The sequence below is a fragment of the Astatotilapia calliptera genome, chromosome 17 (assembly GCF_964374335.1).
Source record: "Astatotilapia calliptera chromosome 17, fAstCal68.1, whole genome shotgun sequence".
In the NCBI taxonomy this organism is placed as follows: domain Eukaryota; kingdom Metazoa; phylum Chordata; class Actinopteri; order Cichliformes; family Cichlidae; genus Astatotilapia; species Astatotilapia calliptera.
In genome coordinates, this window is record NC_137438.1 from 8,138,105 (window position 1) to 8,152,992 (window position 14,888).

General features: G+C 42.5%; 1 protein-coding gene across 2 annotated transcripts in view; it reads left to right on the top strand.

Annotated features, from left to right (window-relative positions):
• Positions 1–14,888, top strand: part of syde2 (synapse defective 1, Rho GTPase, homolog 2 (C. elegans)) — a 46,110-nt gene that overhangs the window by 10,048 nt on the left and 21,174 nt on the right. For both annotated transcript variants that reach the window (XM_026146297.2, XM_026146299.2), the window contains exons 2-4: positions 947–1,248; positions 1,604–2,000; positions 12,111–13,246. In XM_026146297.2, coding sequence (XP_026002082.2) covers positions 947–1,248; positions 1,604–2,000; positions 12,111–13,246 — 1,835 coding nt within the window. The remainder of the gene's footprint in view (positions 1–946; positions 1,249–1,603; positions 2,001–12,110; positions 13,247–14,888) is intronic.

A 14,888-nucleotide genomic window follows, 5' to 3' on the forward strand; every position in this document is an offset into this window, starting at 1 on the left:
AGTGAAAATGTTCTCAAGTCTATAATTTGCCGGATAGCCTGACATGCATGGAAATGTATTTCCTTGAGGAAAAGAGATGTTGTCATTATAGCATGCGGAGGGGCTCGTCTGCTAGCTGCTGAGGATCAAAACAGTCTTTTACACGAGTTTGCTGTACAAGTTCAAGCAAGACCCTGCCCTCAGCACCTCACTCTCCCTGTCACACACACATGCACACACACATGCGCACAAGTTGTTTTTCTCCGGCTGCATCTGCTAGCAACTTTTGTAAAAAAAAAAGCGTGGCATTTGATTTACAGGCAAAGGTGTTTTTTGATTGCTTGGAGAAAACTTTCTTGCAGTAGCTCCTTTGTTCCTTTCTTTGGGCCATCGAGGCACTGAGTCATCTCTCTATTATTTGGCTTTTTTACACTGTGCACATATCACCATCAGCCTCTCCACACGTCCTGTCCTCTTTATTTTCACAGCTGTAACACCAGCAATTATCACATCTTTCCATCTCGTTTTTGAATTCAGAACCCACACGTTCTTGAAGCTCACATGAACTAGGATCCTAAAGATGAGGTTAAAAAAGCTGAGGTGCTGCAGGGGATTGTAGTGGTGTGATTGAAAGTTTGACTTTGGGTGTAAAAGCTATTTAACGATGGTCCGTCCAAAAGTCATAAAGCAGAGAAATCAAATGAGACAAATCAAAGATGTGGCTTCAAAACACAGACGAGAGAGAGAGACGAGATGAAATCTAAAAGCTTATAGTAAAATATCACATTTCCTCACCTGTGGTTTTTTGATACAGATGTTTTCTTCATCTTGTCATGACATGAATAGCCTGAGATCAGTTCCTGTAATTCAATGCAGTTAAGAAATTACTTAAATGATAGTGATCAGGATGAAAATTAGTTGTCTGCTGGCATGGGGCTGTAACTCTCTTCACTCTTGCTTCCCTCAGCTTTCATTGAGAATGTCCAGACCTCCTGTGCTAATAGCCGAGAGGCGGGCAGGACCAACGAGAGTTCATCATGGAGGCCACAGCTCACCACCATCACTGTCTCCAAGAAGCGCAACTGGTTGCAGCAGAGCTCACTTGGGAAGAATCAGTGCACTAAGGATGAGCTTCAGGGAATGCTGGGAGCCGACGAGGAGGGCAGCCAGGGTTTCCATCAGCCACTTCCTTCTCCTAGTCCCTCCCCAGACCATCTGAGGCCCTCAAGGGGAGCACCCCCTAGGCCGGTTCGCTTGCAGCTGCCGCAGGTTAGCCTCGAGGTCTCTCTTTTTAAAAAGATGAGCTATAGATCAAGCAAAAGTTGGCCAGTTAGCTTAGCTAAAAACACAGAAACTGGGGAATACAGCTAGCCTGGCTCTATCCGAATTCATTTAAGGCTACAAACAAAGAAATAGTCCCAAAGATAATGTGTCATCATAAACCCACAAATGATATAATAAGAGAATCTGAGAGTCTGAAACTGTGTAGCTAGATGCTTCCAAATTTATTCTAAGTTGAGCTAACTAGATAAATAAGCCTAATTTCCCATTAAGTCTTATACTAATGCAGAAATGCAACCAGCAGTTTTCTGGCAAAGTTTAACAAGAAAATGTGTCGTTTTAGGTCAGCGTTAGTCCGGCAAAAGTGTCTCCTCACCCTCATAGCATGGACCCAGCTGAGGAAAACGATGCAGATGACGAAGGGGAAATTTGGTACAATCCCATACCTGAGGAAGATGAGCAAAACAATTCTGATCAACGCTCCCGAGGGCTGACCGCCCCTCCTCGAGCTGAACCCCAGAGGGGGTCCAGCAAAGGGACTGATTTGGTTCATGGTGGCAAGTCCCTAGATGGATCCGGCTGTGGTGGGCCAGAGGCCCTCGTGGAAAGCCTCGGTGGCGGTTCAGGAGATGCAAGTCAGGGGAATGCTGTGCATTCCACAGAGGTACTACATGCGCACAGGCAGATGCTCGCGTGCAAACCTCAGGAGGAGGGGGGGCCTTCCAGCAGCAGACCCACAGGTAAGGCAGAAAAAAAGACACCCACACCTTCCCACATTCTAACTTCACTTCCTGCTTTTCATCAGCTTCTTTACTCACTTGTTCCCTACCAATTTTCTGTGGTTGATGCTTGAAGGGCAATTACACTCTTTGTCGCTTTGCCAGTTTCTCTCGGCAGATTTTTGCAGTTGTGCACACCTTGAGCACTAATCAAAGTTAGTGTTGACAATGTTACCAGTCAACAGATAAACAGACTTTTTTAAGCTCAACATTTTTCCCAGCTCTGTAAAGGCTCTGCTTACAAATAGAAATTCTTATATCATCTATAAGTGCTGGAGTGTGTAATTTTAAAAAAAGGTGCACTAAGAGAGGCAATCTGAAATTCCTCTCAAAATCCTATTTAAGTTCATTTCATACCAACTGGTCAAGATCACAAATAGGTTAAAGTGATTAAATCATCCAAATTGGCAACTCAAGGTTTTAAAATCTCCAGTTTTCAATTAACATAAGTCAAAAGTTTGTAATAAGGAGCCAGACAAGGAGAGTTTCTTCTTCTTTCTCTTTTGATCGGCGCAGACAGGAGCCACGGCTGTCAAATCTCATCGCTGCACATCAGTGTCCCTCATAAATTAAACTTAGACAGACAGAGGAATTCATTCCTCCTGGCTAATTCATTCCTGAGAGGAAAGAATATCAATTTACTTGTTATTCCAGCTAATACACACACACACACACACACACACACACACACACACACACACACACACACACAGTGAACTTTGTATATTATGGCTCATTGAAACACCTCTCCTACAGAAAACAAATTCAAGACCTAAAGATTTATTTGCAGATATAAATGAATCGTAGCCTTCTGTCTTTTTCACTTGCTGCGCTTTTTATTTACTCGTGTGTTTGAAAGTCATTGACAACTCTGCTCTACAGCGACGACATGATGATGACAGCCAGCACACGGCTCCCTGTCTCTTAATAAGCCCTGGTCTGTTTTTTCTAACTTCCGACTTTTTGTTCTCTGTGATGTGGCAACATGGTAGTTTGAACCAATTGGCACATCTTGAGCTGAGCCTATAATTACAACTTTTAGCAATGCTTTTCTGTGGCACGCAACAGCCATTTTTTTCTAGCTGTGTGAGCACAAAGACAGGCTAGATGCTTTGGGTTTGGAAATCTAATGCTTCAGCTTTAGCGTTCTCAGCAACAGTTCCACAGCAGGGGTGAAGGTGTCTTAACAAGCTCAGCAGAAACTTTTCCCTCCACGGCTACGCCAGCTTTTTAAGAGTTAAAGTCATGATCACTGAGACGCTGAGCTCTCGGTGAGGGCTAACAAATGTGCTCTTGACAAGGACACAGGCTTTGATTGGCGTATGATAAACTCCTTCATCCTGGCTCTTGCTGACATCACATGTGGCTCAGCAAAACTCTCTGCCCTGAGAGACTTTCCTTGTAGGATTAGGATTAAATCAGAATGAGGCTCAGTGTACCAGCCCAGGAAAAGCACTAATCATGCTGCACTAATTAAATGTAAGCTTCTTTTTTTGGTGCACCTTTCGTTGTCAGACCCATTGTGCCATTTTGCAGCACAGAGGAAACTGGATAAGCAGACGAGTGGACATAAGTGGAGGCCGGACTGCGTTGTTCAGTAGATTTTTTTCCAATGTTTGGCAACATGCTACTATTCAAAGACCTGTTCCTCATTTACATCCCGTAATGCAGTTTGGGAGCAGTCAGTAGAAGATGTGCGATACTGTTGGTTTACTCGTTGCCTGAAAACGAGACAAGAGAACAGCAGTGTTGTCCCCCCCCCTCCCGCTCCGGAACTGCCTCCCTCTCTGCTGCCTGTTGACTTTGCAATTGATTCCTGTGGGTTCGTCGACGCCATCCCACACTCCGCCGCAAAAAAAAGAGCAACGTGCTCGAGTACGTGTCATCAGAGAGGAAACACTCACTGGCTACTGGTTGATTATTCATTGTGGATGCAGTGGGACTTTTAGTTTAGCTTCACTGTCTTTCTTCATCTTTAGTTAGAAACCTCCTCTCCCTTCAGAAATTGCTATGTGCATTAGGGCTGCAGAATGACACCGCACTCCTCCACTTTAAACTGGTAGGCAGTGTTGGGGGATGGTGGGCAGCAAAAAGGGCAACAGCTCTCCTTCAATTCACCCACTGTTCCATTCCTCAAAATAAGCCTAGATAATGACCAAACAGTGTTTCCTGGGTGAGTGATGTGCTTCATCACTGACCTCAAAACGCTAAGTGCATTAGTCTGTGTTATAGCACACAATTATCAGTAAGTATCTGCTGAATCTGGAAGAATATTGATTAACATATTACTTACTTTGGCATTTTATAGCTTTGAGGGAAACGCATCGGCACTTTTTTCATGTGGTTGCCGTCGATTGCTTGCAGTCGTTCCCCAATTTTGCAGAGTCGGAAGATTGATTGATTACTCTCAAACCCTTCAGGTCAACTTAGCTGAAAGATTGTGAACAGGCAGAAATGTCTAGCTTTAGAAGTGTTGGTAAGCACATTTCTTTTCTGCTGAACGGAGCCAGTTGAAGTTGCTTTTTGTTACCTGTTTTCAGTGTTTATTATAGATTGCGTGTAAATGTTTGGCATCACCACCATCATGTTGAATATTGGTTTGTGGTCTAGAATTCTGAATCCCAATACTGACCGTTTTGTCTTGCTTATTTCTGGAGTTTACAGAGACTATATTTGGATAAGAGGGTTTACTGTAGCATCAGCTGTTGGTTTCTGAAGAGCGGTTTTGAAGCCTCAGCTTTACCATTGTGACCATTCCCATCACTCCCAGCGTTATTAAAAATGTGGTCTTGGACTCCACATTTTAAAGGGCTAAAACCTCCTCCAACCTAGTTATAGCAATTTGTATGTTACTGTGGCTCTTTATAGGTAATAATATGTTTAACTAAACCTCAGCAAAGACACATGTTTGTTGGTAGTAACATCACTATAACCGCCACCATGAGCCATATCTTTTATCACATCTACTGTATTTGTGTTTAAGTTACCACGTAATGGGTTGGTTGGCCACATTTTCTAAATGTGCCCGTGCCACTTACGATATATTCTTTGATCTAGGATTTACAAAGGTTTTAACTACAAAAAAAAAAAAAAATTCAAGAAGAGTGCTGCCCCAGACTTCTTCAGTCCAGCCTCTCTGTCACTCTCAACTTTTTTCATCTTTTCTGTTTTCTGTTTCCAATTCATTGTGAAAATGAGACCGTACAGACACCACTTTATCTGCCGGTTTAGAAATTTGACAGTCCCTTCATTGATTGAGTGTGAATAGGGGCATCTGTTGAATTAATGAAGCCGTGCAGATGTAGATGACTCTTTGCGACCATGGTTTTCTTCTGTTCGGCTGGCTGGTTCTTTTCCCTCTCACCGGATACACTCCAGACTCCTCGTGTGCTGCCTATTGAGTGACTTTTTGTCCATTTCAATGCTCTATTTGTATGGAGAATAATGATTGATGGACTTTGGGGGTGGTGAGCTTGCTGTGTTCCCAATCTGCTGTTCCCTTTAGCGCCTGTTTGGGGAATCTGACTTGGCCAGCACTCAGAATGGGATCAGAGCTATTTCTGGGGGATGTTTTGGTCACACTGGCAGTTGAGTTTGAGAGTTGGCCCTGGTTGCAAGTTACAGAGAGCTCACGCCTCTGAGCTGAAACTGGGAACCTAATCTATGCTGACGATTGCATGGTTGGGTCTGGAGGAAGTCAACAACTTTGTGAGGGCCGCACTTCAAAACCAGAACAGATTCCTTAGCCGGATGTTAGATGTGAAGTTCAGGTCACATAGTTTTCTCATAGCTCTCTCTTTCTGCTCTGTTCTTCATTTCAGCACCAGAGCAGCTGTGGAAAACTTTTCTGGTCTCTGTTTTTAGGGGAGAAAACATTAGTGAAAGCAGAATTTTTATATACTGTAACTAAATATACATAAATTGGAGGTCATAAGTCACACAAAGGTAGTTCATAAAGCTTTACGACTCTTTTCTAACTTGATTAGTTTTCTTCCAACTACAAAAATTCAAAACTTCAAAGATGTCCATCACAATTTTCCAGAGCCTATGTAATGTCTTAATCTTGATAGTTTTTTTCCAAGCACAAGTCTAAACCAAAGCTCATATATTATATTAAAAGTAAAAAATCCTCACAAGGAATAAATTCATTGTATTGCTTCATAATTAATTATCTGACTCCATGAACACAGTGCTGTCCAATAAAATAATTAGGCTCCTTAAACAGGATAGCTAGTTTGAGTGTAGCGTTTGACCTTCTCTCACACTTCAGCTCCTGTTTGTGACCGAATGGGTTGTTTGTGTCAGCAGACGGTGGACGGTAGCTGGTGGCTGTCTTAGGCTTCACCTATGTAAATTTGAGTCACTGTGCTATACCTCTTGACCATCATTTTAATTTTTAAAAACTAGCTGAGTGAAAACCAAGATGTATTATTGGTATAAATTAAGATTAAATCCAGGTACAATTAAAGTCAGCTTTTGAACCACTTACATTATAAAGTAAATAATTTTAAAGCATGTAGGACCTGAACTGCATCAAGTAGCAACTCGCATAACCAATACTGTTAGCAAAATTTAGCGCTTCTTTGTTATTTCAACATTTGTACTGGTGGATATTTGAGTGATATGAAATACAATACTTACTTTTTAAAAGAGAATTCCTAGACCACTTTGCTTGAACCATTGCTATTTTTTTTAAACATTAAAAAAAACCAACAGTTACCAATCTTGGGATCAAGCGGACCATGAAGGATCCACCCAGTGCATCCACCTGGGAAAATAAGGGCCTATTTGTGGGCCACATTCATTGCCTTGCTATGCTGTAAGCAGCTTCCAGATGTGAAGGATGTAGCGCCTGAATCGGGATGCACAGTGTATGACTCAACTATACAGGCTATGCTAACCAAGCTTGCTAGAAGAGGTGGGAGATATAGCATATCGTAATATTTCAAGGACATTTGTGATAATTATATTTATGACAATGTTGAAGAAAAAAACCCACTGAATAATGTTTTATCACTTACCGGAGCTATCGTAAAGCAGCAGTAGCATTAGGGCAAACAAAGTGAGAGCTGTTTTCCATTCTTTTTTATCCAATGAGCTACTATCACTGAAGACTCAGTGTTCTTCTGCTTCTGTCCCAAATGATAATAATTTGTTTGTTCTCTCACGCTTTGTTGGAGGTTATCATGGTGGCTCCCTTCGTAGGTACTAAATCATCATTGTATGCTGGCACGCTGCTTCCAGTCAGTGTGAACTCATTGTGTTCCCATATCATTGATAACCACGGCATTATTGTGGACAGTATGGTACAGCTCTAGTTGCTAGCTTTAGTTGATAACTTAGCATTCTGCCCTCTTTTCCAATAATGGTCACTTCTAGGCTTCCAAAATATGGTGGCTGCCAAAATGCTAACATTGAACTTTCAAAAAAAAACCTCCCACAAGTGAAATGGTGATTTCACGGTGGCTAAGTCCATGAATGAAATTTAATTCTGATGCTAGCAGCGGCATTTTCTCTCATTCTTGCTTTAGCTGTGTTATACGTTGCTATCAAATCACTTGGTCTCTGAGTAACGTTCTTCACTTACCCTATGTGATGAGCATTTGATATTTTTTTACTGCATTTATTATATCTGTGCAGTACATGGTTTTTTTTTATGTCTATTTTTAGATAAAAAAGGAGTTGCATGTCAACAGTTACCACATATCTTCTAGTATGTTTTTCACTCGAGGCAGTGTAGTGAGACCGATGTGGCTGCAGGCTGACTAGAATTAGCAGCCTCTCTGTCATTTGAGTTACAGCTGAGGAAGAAAAGGCCAGCAGCAGTAGGCGAGTGAGGCTACATGAGGAGTGCTTTGGCAGGGGGCCATGTTGTGCTAGCGAGGAGGACTGCATGCTTGGATATATTAGCAGAGGTTTTGTAACCATTGTAATGAAACGGCCCTGCTCCTGCAGCCGCTGAAAGGCCTTCCAACACCGAATGATTTGGAGCCAAGGGGGAGAGGAAGCGGCTTAAAGCTGAGCTTCGGTCACCGGGTAAAGAAACTACAGGACAAGTATGCCATTCACCAGTTTATTTACACTCCCCTTGTTTGTTAGCACAACCTGGTCCTTTTTGTTTCAACAGTTAACACATGCACATTTGGCAGACGTGCTTGTACGGGCACATGCACTCAAGTGAATACCAGCAATTTTACAATCTTGAACTCCAGATTATTGTCTCCCTCCAAGGCTTATCAGAGTATATGCAGAGCAAATAGTCTCTCTCATGTTCACTGTCAGACACACACGGCTAATACACAGTCTCACATTCTTGCTGACCAGGTGCCTGATAATTGTTTAATTGCAAGACACTTCATATTGTCTCGCTATTATTTCCATCTTGGTTATCTTATGTCTGCTGTCAGGTGTATTTGGCAATGAACTGTTTTTCCCTCGCATGCACCCACACCCTACACTCCCTATTCTTACACCTGTCTGGTGCCAGTACTGTGATAAAGCATCGCCATAAATTCCTGAGCTTTGTTAAGAGGTGTCAGTGGCCGAGGGCAGCAGGATCAGGAAAGGCATGTGCTTATGCGTGTTTTTATGAAAGCACTCTTGCTTTGTGTTACAGTAATACGGTGGGTGCATGTCCATGATAAAATGTTGGAGGTTGACACAGTTAGCCAGCTCAGGTGTCCTCCAGAAGAATGCAGACCTTTTGCCCTTTGACCTAAGAACATGGCCCTGGAGGGCTGGGTGTCAAGTCATCGCCCCTGAACCTAAGCTTGTGAGGTGTCACGTTACCCTGCTGGCTGCTGCCACAAGGCCAGAGGCTACAGACACAGCTTTCATGTGTGTGTATGTGCCACAGTCACACAGTGCAAGTGTTATTACCTTTAGGATTAGTGTGTGTTGCCTCGGTCCATGTTGATTATCCAAAGAATGTGACAGCAGCAGAGAACTGATGATTCTCGCTCTAGAAGGTGAAGGCATTTGTTAGTGAGGTAAATGAGCTAATGTAGGTCATAAAACGTGGGTGCTGTGTTTCTACTGTCCTGTGTTTTAATTCAGCAATGATGCAACAGCTGTCCTTACTGCACTGGCACATGTTCAATAATTACTGGGATGACAGTTTGATTAGAAACAAACGTTTTCATTCAAATTCAAAACTCAAGACGTGTGCACGGATGCCGCATAAAAGTGTAGCTAATATCAGCTATCTGTGTTAATAACACAATGCCAATATTTCACTTTTAAAAATCACTGATATTATAAACACTAATCATGATGCTCCTACACAATTATTAAAAATATCCTTGTTTATATAATCTTGCTCAGATATTTCTCATATTAATCTTTTGACGCTGGTGCATTTTGCCTTCAAGCTTAACTTGAACATGTTGAGGCTGCCCAAACTAAGAGATTAGCAGAATCTACAATATTATAATTAATGTAATACCATGTTTGGTTCTAGTAGTACAAGCATTGTCTCGACAGCAACGGTACAGTTACTTTCCTTAATCAGATATATGCTTAGTCTTATATAAAGTGTTGTAAAACAAATAGCCATATGCCTATTTTAGCAAGGATATTGCCTGACATGTGTTGTTTTCCTGTGGCTGTATTGTTACCACTTTAAACAAGAGACAGGATTGTTTTTACTGTAAATTAAGTGACAATTCTCAATGTTTATGTACAGCCTGTATTAAATGCATGTTTACCAAATACAAAAACCCGTGGGTTCAATCCAATACGGGTTCTAGTTGTACTCTATCTGATCCGCACTGTAAATCAGATTATAAGAGAACAAAATAGTTTTTTCACGAGGAATTTCACTTCTAAACTCCTCCCAAAAGCTCTCTGTATACTACCCCTGATGTTTGGTGTATTTGCACTACCAGTGGTCTCCACCCGTTTTTTCCCATCTTAGAGCACCTCTATGTCTATTATAGGCAGGAAGCTGTGACAAGGAAGGCTACTGAGCTGGGCTAAAAGGAGTGTAAACATGGTTTGATGAGGAATGTGAGAGAACAGCCGTGTTCATTTTGTACATTCACCAGTGGGCTTGCCAGCCTTCCAGTCGTCCATCTAGACCTCGGAGTGCCTGGACAAGGGGTGCCTTTGTCCCTCATCTGTCGGCTACACCCTGCCCTGCTCCTGCCCCCCATCTTACCCTTCTCTCCATCCTGTTGCACCTCCTCTGCCTCCCTCTTTTCACCCGTGGGCCCTCACCCCAGAATAGCACAGCGGGTTCCCTCAGAAAAATAGAACTGGTGAAGTTGGCAGGATCAGGCGCTCTTTGCTTCTTCCTCTGTTCACTTTGTCGCTCTCTCCATATTTGTTCTGTCTCTTACATCACTATTTGTTTCCAGAGTTTATTCAGAGAAAGTAATTAGCCAAAACTACATTAGTGGCTTAAACAAGGAGTCTCAACTCAATACAATATAGTGTGAATGGGTTGAATAGCTTCTCAGTGCCAACACTGAGGAGCTATTCACTCGTGTTGCTTAATATCTAGGCCAGATCTAAAAACACTCATCAAAAGACCTTCAAAAAGTAAATTCCTTCTCTGAATCATGTGTTTCAGCTTTAATCTTCCATGACCCATGCAGTGAGGTATCAGCTCTTTAGTTAAAAAAGGCAGGTAAGCCATGGAGGAAATCTTGTTAAAGGAGTGCTGAAAGCAGAAAATAGTTATGTAAGTCAGGTTCAAGCTTCCTGTAGGGCAGACTAGGCAGGATGCTCATAATTTGACATATTCCACTTTAATCACTCAAATCGTAGCTGACTCTGTGTCAGCTCGTTCCGTTTTTTTGCCAGGTAGATTTTTGGGGCTTGGAAGATTACAGTGTGTTTGGCTGTGGGGACCTGAATTCAAACCAATAGAAAGAATATACAAATGGGCTGTTGTCAGTACAAGAAAGTGTTCAAAATTCAAATGAACTATGAATCAGATTCCTGGATCTGAAATGGGTGGCTTGTGTTGTGAGTTCCTAATAGCAGAGCCTGCAGCTAATTCTTTTGGGGTTTTTGTCAGTCATTGGCATTGCTTTCAGATACAGTCAGCTATTTTAACCAAGAAGGCTCAGACAGACCCAGAGGACAGAAAGGAGACAGAGCGACTGATGTTAGTACCAATGACTGGTAGGGAATAACTGTTTAAGTTTATAGCAAGTAAAGAGACCAAAAATGGTAACTGGTAACACATTAGCCTTAACAGCTGTGTCCGTATTGAACTTAAATTCTACTGCAAATTCTCCAAAATAGACCAAAATATTTGAATTATTTGCCATACAAGAAAATCATGATGAAAGCTTAAGTCCTGTAGACTAAACAGTGGTTGTCAGACACTCTATAGACACAGAAATCTTCATGTTCATTTAGACATCAAGGTAGGCGAGAGCTGCCTACAAGGTCAACCCCAAATGGATATCTTCCAGCTTGAATAATGACTGAGTAATTCTACCTCAGCCCTGAAGCAGCTGGTGTCTCCGGAAAGACATTTCCCTGCTTTTCTTTCTTTTGGAAGCGTAATGAGATTCCACTAAAATTTCCATCGTGCTTAGTTGAATTTATACAATATATTGCAAAGAGACCTCAGAAAGATATTAAAATTTTTAATATTACATCCGTTTCAGCAACCCTTTTCATCATAACCGTTAATTATCTTGAACATAGCTTGGGTCTACATATATAGACTGTAGCTGTATTATAAAGTGCTGAAGTGTTTATATGAAGCGTTGCCTCCCATATGTGTCTGTCACTGGATTACTGGGTTTCATGTAAACCTAATCACTTGATGATGTGCTGTGAGGGTGTAGCACTTTCCTGTAAATTATGGTTCACGCCTTTGATTTTAAATATTTTTTTTCCTGTCTATATCTAAGTAAAATTATCCTGGGGAACCAGTAACCTAAAGAATTTGTGACTGATGGTTACCTGTCTATTTCTTTCAATACTACACAAACTCTGCACTCCCTATTCCTGCACCTGTGTGGTACCAATACAACCTTAATGACTAAATAAACATGAAAATACAAAGAAAGAATAATCACATTTTCTCTTGTCCTGTCATTTCCTTTGTAGATTGTCTTGACCTGCCCAACACCGCCAGCTTTTCACCTCCCTCCAGCCCAAACCCGGCCAAGAAGAGCAGCTCAATCAACTGGTCGTTCCCAGACAAGATCAAGTCCCCACGTACCGTCAGGAAGATCTCCATGAAGATGAAGAAACTCCCAGAGCTAAGCCGTAAGCTCAGCGTCAAGGGGACCCAAAACAACAGCAGCAGCAATGGAAGCAGTCAGCTAGAACCGAGGGCCCATTCTCCAAAAGCAAATGGCAGCGGGTCAGAGGTTGTCTTGCAGACTTCAGGGCCTCCTCGGTTAGCTTCATCTGGGGGTGGGCAGGCTAGCCGTAATGTGATCTCACGCTACCACCTGGATAGCAGTGTGTCCACACAGCACAGCTTTTATAAGAAGAAAAGCAGTGGTAGCTCAAAGTCTGCCAGTAAAGGTGGCTACCTCAGCGATGGTGACTCGCCAGAGCTGGTGGCCAAATCTGGCAAACATGGGTCTGGAGAGGGGAAGGGAGGAAAAGGCAAGGATACAGAAGGAGGAGGTGGAAACTCCAGAATCAACGGCACAGAGCTGGACATTGATGCTTTCCGTCATTACAGCTTCTCAGAGCAGCCCAAGTGCAGCCAGTACATCTCAGGACTGATGAGTCTGCATTTTTATGGAGCAGAGGACCTCAAACCCCCACGTATTGACTCTAGAGATGTCTACTGTGCCATCCAGGTGGACTCGGTTAACAAAGCACGAACCGCTCTCCTCACCTGCCGAACAACCTTTTTAGATATGGACCACACCTTCAACATTGAGCTGGAGAATGCCCAACATCTGAAGCTGGTAGTGTTCAGCTGGGAGCCCACACCCAGACGCAACCGTGTTTGCTGCCATGGCACAGTGGTACTGCCTGCTCTCTTCAGAGTGACACGTTCCCACCAGCTGGCGGTAAAGCTGGAGCCACGTGGAGTTATCTATGTCAAGCTGAGTCTGATGGAGCAGTGGCAGAACTCATTGAACGGTGGTCCAGATGGAGACAGGGAGCCACAGGTGTTTGGTGTGGAGGTGTGGCGAGTGGTGGAGAGGGAAAATTCAGGACTGATGGTACCACTTCTTATAAGCAAATGCATCAATGAAATCGAGAAGAGAGGCTGTCAGGTGAGTGTAATTCTGTTCTCGTTTTCCCCAAATAATTTTTGTCAAAAAAATAAGAATAAAAGTACAATATCTCTGTTTTGAAACATGCTTATATATATATAGTCTAATCCTCTTCTCTAATGAGTCAGATTCATTTTTAAATAAGGCTGGTAATGTCCAATTTTAGAAATAATTTTTAAAATAGGAGGGAAAGAATGGCTGGAGGAATAATTCCACATTCACAGCATCTTTTTAGCTCCATGAAATGAGCACACACCCTGCAGCCATCAGGAAGGCTCAATAACTGGCATGAACTGAATGGACAGAGGAGACGTAGCACACTTAATGATGTCACGGAGTTTCTGCCTTCCTGAGGCAACTGGCTCTTTTATTCAGAGAAAGAGGCTCAGAGTTAAGAGGTTGCTGTAGTCATAGCAGGAGTGACAGAGGAAATGAGAGTTCATGAGGCCTTTGACAGCCAGCATAGAGAGAGCACAAAGAGGAAGAAGCGTTTCTCCTAATTAGAACTGAGACAGCAGCAATAATAACGTCTGACCACTGTTTTTGGCTCATCACTCTAGAGGGGCATGCAAGGGCCAATGGTAGTGCCTTGCTTGCCCCTCTAGAGTGTTCTTGACTGATCTCTCTAGAGGGGCATGCAAGGTTCAATAGGCAAACTTTTGGTGCCTGTGCATTATATTAGACTCTGTCTTCTACCACCTACGGCAGTACAGCAGAAGTAGTAGCAGCAAACCTTCCAATTTATAATAAATTGGAGAAATGTATTCATTTGAGCTCCAGTAAACAGTTTTTTACTCTCCATCTCCAGTAAGCCTGTGGCTTAAAACTTAAGGTTGCATATTAGCAACACGTCTGAAAGCCTGACTGGTGGTTGAATTGCACTGACATTTAAACAGGAAGAGAAATACAGCTCTCAATCACCTACAGCTTCGTTTTAGTCTTCTTTTTTAACTTTTCACTTTCTGTGAGTCAGACAGTGTTAAAGTGCAGTGTTAAATTGGTTTAGGGATATTTGTGCGGTATACACAAATATAAGATGTGAGTCTGATGGTAAGCACTGCCTCATTCACTCTGTAATTCTGTGCTGTGATATCAGTCTCTGCTTCTCCTTCACTCAGTCTGACAGTGTTTGTCGTCTGTCCCTCGCAGCTGTTTAGCTGCCTTTGTTTCTTCACAAAGATGCAGAGCAGCCTTTGTACATGCTATCAGTCTGAGATCAAGTGTAAGGGCTCCTCCAGGCTGCAGGCAGATAGAGTTCACGATGAGGATGACACCAGATCCCAGAGGAATTTGCAGGTTGTGTCACCAAAGCACGTATGGCTAGATGTGTAGCATTGCGCCTTTTCAAATGGCTTCATGGAGACTTTCTCTCAAAGTCTCTTAGAATTGTGTGTCCTCTGGGCTTCTGCGAGATGCTGGTTGTTTGTGAGTGTTTTGAAAAGACTGCAACTCATGCTATGTATGGGAGCACTCAGAGTGCTTTAAAGACAGGGGGATGTGTTTTTAAAAAGAGCTTTTATACATGTCATATATGATGCACACAGATATTGGGACATGTTAGGAGCAGCTATTCAGATGCATGCCTTTATACAGAACAGAAGGGTTTTTTTAAACAGACTTTTCATTTAATCATTGTGACTTC